This window comes from Rutidosis leptorrhynchoides, chromosome 11, assembly GCF_046630445.1.
Source record: "Rutidosis leptorrhynchoides isolate AG116_Rl617_1_P2 chromosome 11, CSIRO_AGI_Rlap_v1, whole genome shotgun sequence".
NCBI classification, from domain to species: Eukaryota; Viridiplantae; Streptophyta; class Magnoliopsida; order Asterales; family Asteraceae; genus Rutidosis; species Rutidosis leptorrhynchoides.
In genome coordinates this window covers 38,522,881-38,528,405 of record NC_092343.1, presented here as the reverse complement: position 1 = coordinate 38,528,405, position 5,525 = coordinate 38,522,881, and the positions used below count along the sequence as shown (strand labels likewise).

Below are 5,525 nucleotides of genomic sequence, written 5' to 3'. Positions count from 1 at the left end.
CTATTAAAATTATGGAAATGATCGATTATGATAAACTAATGAACTCACCAACCTTTTGGTTGACACTTTAAAGCATGTTTATTCTCAGGTATGAAAGAAATCTTCCGCTGTGCATTTGCTCATTTTAGAGATATTACTTGGAGTCATTCATGACATATTTCAAAAGATGTTGTATTCGAGTCGTTGAGTTCATCAAGATTATTATTAAGTCAATTATAGTTGGATGTATTATGAAATGGTATGCATGCCGTCAACTTTCGATGAAATGAAAGTTTGTCTTTTAAAAACGAATGTAATGTTTGTAAAATGTATCATATAGAGGTCACATACCTCGCGATGTAACCAAATGTAATGTATTCGTCCTGATGGATTAGGACGGGTCGCTTCATACGATCTCTTTAATGTAAAGTTGTGCAAGTTTTTCCATTTTGTCGGTTTCCTTCATGGCTAGGAAGTGGGTGGATTTGGTGAGACGGTCAATAATAACCCAAATGGTATCATAACCGCCCGCCGTTCTTGGTAGTTTGGTGATAAAATCCATCATTATTCTTTCTCACTTCCATTGCGGGATTTCGGGTTGTTGAAGTAATCCGGACGGTCTTTGATGTTTGGCTTTGACTTTGGAGCAAGTTAGGCACTTTCCAACGTGAGTAGCGACATCCCTTTTAATGTTCGGCCACCAATATTGTTCTTTGAGGTCGTGATACATCTTATTGGCACCAGGGTGAATCAAATACCTTGACTTATGGGCTTCGTCTAGAATAAGGCTTCGCAAGTCCCCATAACTAGGCACCCAAATTCTTCCGGCGAAATATCGGAGTCCGGTCTCCTTAACTTTGAATCGTGAGGCGAGGAAGTTTAAGCGTGCGAGAGAGATGTTTTCATCCTTGAGAGTAATATATATTTATATTTATAATTTATAATTTATAATTTAAGTTTTATATTAATAAGGTATAATACGCGGGTGTTTTAATTCGGGTTTCAAGCCGTTTTAAAACTAAGGAATATTGGATATTGTTCGGGGTATTGTTCTTGAATCCAAGGCCAACCATACAGTCGTCTACCATCATTACGTCTATGCAATTTGCATACAATATTGAATCTCAATATTGAACAGTGACTTTATAGTCTCCCTTTTTAAATACTTTAAATATTTTTGGTTGAGAATACATGCAATTTATTTTAAACGCAATGGACACATGTACATACTTAATTCTACAATGAGTTAAACCGAAAATCTCTTAGCTTTGGTAACTAGTAGCTGCCAGTACATAGGATATGGACTGGTGGACGCGAATAATTATATATGGATCCATAGGGCTTGACATCCCCGTCCGAGCTAGTAGTGCTAGCCTTTTAACGGACGTATGTTATTTGAGTTTATAACACGTTGGTTTGCGTGTATTAAAACGAATAGGGTAATTGTTATTATAGCGTTAAGTTTAGTTACCAGGGTGCTCTGTTACGTAGAATCTATTGATAAAATTTTGATGAAATCTTTTGGTCTATCTTTATATATACTTATGACTCGAGCAATTAAACCTATAACTCACCAACATTCGTGTTGACCTTTTTAGCATGTTTTATTTTCAGGTCCTTAGACTGCTTCCACTTTGACGTGCTTGTTGCCTGCATGGAGTCTCTCATGCTTTGTATAAAGTTTATTGCATTCAAAATAAAACTACGTTGTGTAATAAATAAATTAACTGTGATGTCAACCTGTAAAATAAAGACTTATGTATTTTGGGGATTTGCTTATACCTAAGCACTCGCCCACATGCTTATAACTTTTTATGTTTAGAAAGTCACTTATTTTAATGAATGCAATATTTTATCAAAACGTATCATATAGAGGTCAAAACCTCACTGTGGAATCAATGATTAACGTGCCGCGTCAATAGCGATTTTGACGGATCGTTACAAAAACCCTGCCTACGTCCACCCCAAGAGTTCCCTTTATTCTTATAATATAAAAGAACCCTGTACAAGAAATAGTACACTATGAGTTAAACCCAAACCCAAGCCCCTTAGATTTTAGTATAAAATCTAAGTTTTCCGTACACTCTTTTACAATCCTTACAAGAATAAACGCTTGACTTCACAAATAAACACACTCCATTGATAAACCTATCAACTATGTTTTTCTATCTCTTTGTGATACTCTAAAATGAAATCCATGCACTTCCTTTTATAGTTGAACTTGTATGTTAGGAAGAAGACTTCAAATTGCCTACTCTTTTCATTTATCATTTGTTTAAAACAAGTTGTAAATGAGTTGTAACCAAGTTGTTAACAAGTTGTAAGTTCTAGTGCATTCTTATTTGACCATGCACAAGACAAATTCAATTTGATGTCTTCATCATGCAAAAGACAATTTGTATTTGTCTACTAAATGTTTATCATGATTTGGACTATTGTCCAACACTGTTCTTGTTAGAAATCAAAAAAAGTAAAGTTTAAAGATTTTAGGGGATCAGAAAAATATCATCATATCCCTCATATGACAGCACAACATACAATCACACCAGCATTGTTTCCAGAAATAGAAGATTTGTTCCACAGTTTTAGCATAGAGCTGTTAGCATCTTTTCTGTATAAATAGGGTCTGTTGTAATAGAACAAAAGAATCAATACAAGCTTTTCAATTCTTTGAATCATTAACGATCAATACCCTTGTCAATTACTTGTTTTATCAATTCAAAACATGGCATCAGAGCTGTGTTAATGATCTTAGATCATTGCTAACACTTCTTCATCTCTTCATTCTTTGTTCCTTCGATTAAGCTAACATGTCTGGAGAAGACAGCACTCAAAATCCTAACAATCAACTCATCACTGAACTAACCAGCAAATTGGCTAGATTACTTCAGTCCAACAATGAAAACCAACCACAAAGGTTACCTGACTCATTAAAAATCAGTGTTAACCTGAACAATTCCAATTTTTCACTTTGGTCAAGAATGATTAAGGTTGCCATCGGAGGAAAATCCGAGGCCCTCCTTAATCACCTTACAAAAGATCCACTAGAAAACAATAATCAAAAATGGAACCAGGATGATCTGGTTGTTTTTTTGTGGGTGATCCAAAATATTGAACCCCAAATTGCAAGTAATCTCACACAATTCCCAACTGTAAAATCACTGTGGAATGCCCTTGTTACAACTTATAGTTCTAGCAAAGATAAACTTCAAACTTTTGATCTACATGTCAGATCAAACAACATCAAACAAGAAGGTAAATCAATTGAAGAGTTATGGTTAAAGTTGCAGGGGATTTGGGGCGAAATTGAATTAAGGGATCCAAATCCAATGGAACACCCAAACGATATTATCAAATATAACAATATTAGATCAGAGAAAAAACTTTTTCAATTTTTGAATGCCCTTGATCATAAACATGATAATATCAAACGGGAATTGCTCAGACTTGAGCCCTTACCAACGGTTGAAGGTGCTTATGCTGCTATTAGAAAAGAAAACGCTCACCAGAGTATCTTTAGCAACAAGATCGAACCCATCAATCACTCAGGCATAGTTTCTGGGCTACTTTAACCAGCATCAAAAATCAAAGAAGCAGATGGCCATGTGCTCGTTTCAAAGAACCAACGCCGTTCAAATTATCTATCATCCAAAGATAAAGATAATCTTACATGTGAAGAGTGTGGAATGAAACGACACACCAAGGATCAATGCTTTAGGCGAATTGGGTACCCTGAATGGTGGAACGATGGTCACAAAAAAGGGAAAGCATCGGTAGCAACAGCAGTGGCGGCAACCAGAGGTAATCAAGAGATCAACAACTCCGGCACCACCACTGCTCAGGGAGGATTCGGATTAATGGCAGCCGAACAACCTTCATCTTCTTCAGGTGGAGGTAATTTAGGATTAGGGTTTGTACTCAAACCCAATCATACAGATCAATTGAACGATCTATGGTTTTTATCCTTAAATCGTTTCCAGGTTTTGCAAAAGGAACCCTTCCCCTATTTCACATTAAATAAAAACCCTAATTTTAGGTGTTTTGATGAAATCAACCCCCTGGTTGATAAAAAAGTTCACGAATAGCCCCTCAAAGGACATAACTTGTCTTGAATAGTCTTATAGTGTTAAAAACAGACCCAAGGTTAAAAAGGTTTTGCATGTTCAGTCCTTTTCCAAATCTAAAAATAAAAAGGGTTTGCAAAATCAGTCCCTTCCAACTAACGATGTTTCGTATGCTAATATTATTTCTAATAAAATGAAAAACAAGGAATAGATTATCGATTGTGGTGCCACCGACACCATGACTTTTGATAAAATGGATTTTTATTCCGAAACAAAACCAAATAAAACGCGAATTAAAACAGCTAATGGCGGGAGTGTTCAAGTCAAGGGAGCGGGAACGATTGAAATATCACCAACTTTAAAACTAAAAAATTGTCTTTATGTTCCTGCTCTTTCATACAAACTTCTATCTGTTAGTCACGTAACTAAAGAACTTAATTGTTCCGTCTTATTACATCCAACGTTCTGTATCTTGCAGGACATCCGGACCGGGAAGATTGTTGGTCGAGGTACTGAACGGGATGGGTTATACTATGTGGATGAAGTCACTCAAGATGGTACGACCATGCTTGCTCATGGGACTTAAAATAGACAAGAATGGTTATGGCATAGACGTCTAGGACAACCGTCTGCTGGTTATTTAAAAATTTTATTCCCAACTCTATTTTCTTCAAATAAAGTTATTGAATGTGAAACTTGTATTTTGGCTAAAAGTCATCAAAGCTCATTTAAAACTAGTGATTCTAAATCTGAATATCCTTTTGCTCTAATTCATTCTGATGTTTGGGGACCCGCACGGGTAAATGGGGGGCATAACCTTCGATATTTATTACTTTTTATTGATGATTGCACGCGAATGACATGGACATATTTTTTAACGAACAAATCTGAAGTATTTGAAAAATTCAAAACCTTTTATGCTATGAATGAAACCCAATTTGTAATAACCCGGAAATTTTCGACTAATTTTAAACCAAACTCTCGATACGATTTAATATTTTTAACTCGATAAGAAAAGTCTGTTAGGTTGAGTCTCAAAAATTTTAAACTATTTCATATATTCAATTGACCTTCGACCACTCCCGACGATTCACGAACAATTGTTGTAAATAAAATATGTTAATATATATATTATATAATTGTTAGAAATGACATATGTAATATTAATGTATTAAATTTAATTACAAGTTTAAATATAGTGTTATATCAATACTATCACTCTCATTATAATTATTAATATTAATATTAATATTAATTATTTATATTATTATAATATATAATATATAAGTATAAAAAATTTAAAACCTGTAACTTGTTATTACTAGTAAGAATCATTATCATTATTAAAAATTATCATTATTATTATTATCATTTATATTGGTATCACTAATATTATCATTATCATAATTATGATTTTTGCTATTAATATGATTGTTATTATTATTAGTATTATTTGGATATTATTATTATTAATACCTTTAT

General features: G+C 34.1%; 1 protein-coding gene across 1 annotated transcript; it reads left to right on the top strand.

Moving 5' to 3' along the window:
- Nucleotides 1–2,789: 2,789 nt before the first annotated feature.
- Nucleotides 2,790–4,000, top strand: LOC139874468 (uncharacterized). The gene is made up of 3 exons (XM_071861898.1): nucleotides 2,790–3,489; nucleotides 3,556–3,873; nucleotides 3,960–4,000. The coding sequence occupies exons 1-3, from the start codon at nucleotides 2,790–2,792 to the stop codon at nucleotides 3,998–4,000; spliced, it is 1,059 nt and encodes a 352-aa protein (XP_071717999.1).
- Nucleotides 4,001–5,525: the final 1,525 nt, after the last annotated feature.

What these genes read in the sequence shown, in the direction of transcription:
- LOC139874468 (XM_071861898.1), top strand. Translation starts at nt 2,790, where the DNA reads ATGTCTGGAGAAGACAGCACTCAAAATCCTAACAATCAACTCATCACT. An exon ending in AAAAGAAAACGCTCACCAGA is followed by an intron (nt 3,490 to 3,555) that starts GTATCTTTAGCA and finishes TACTTTAACCAG; the next exon opens with CATCAAAAATCAAAGAAGCA. An exon ending in TTCATCTTCTTCAGGTGGAG is followed by an intron (nt 3,874 to 3,959) that starts GTAATTTAGGAT and finishes AATCGTTTCCAG; the next exon opens with GTTTTGCAAAAGGAACCCTT.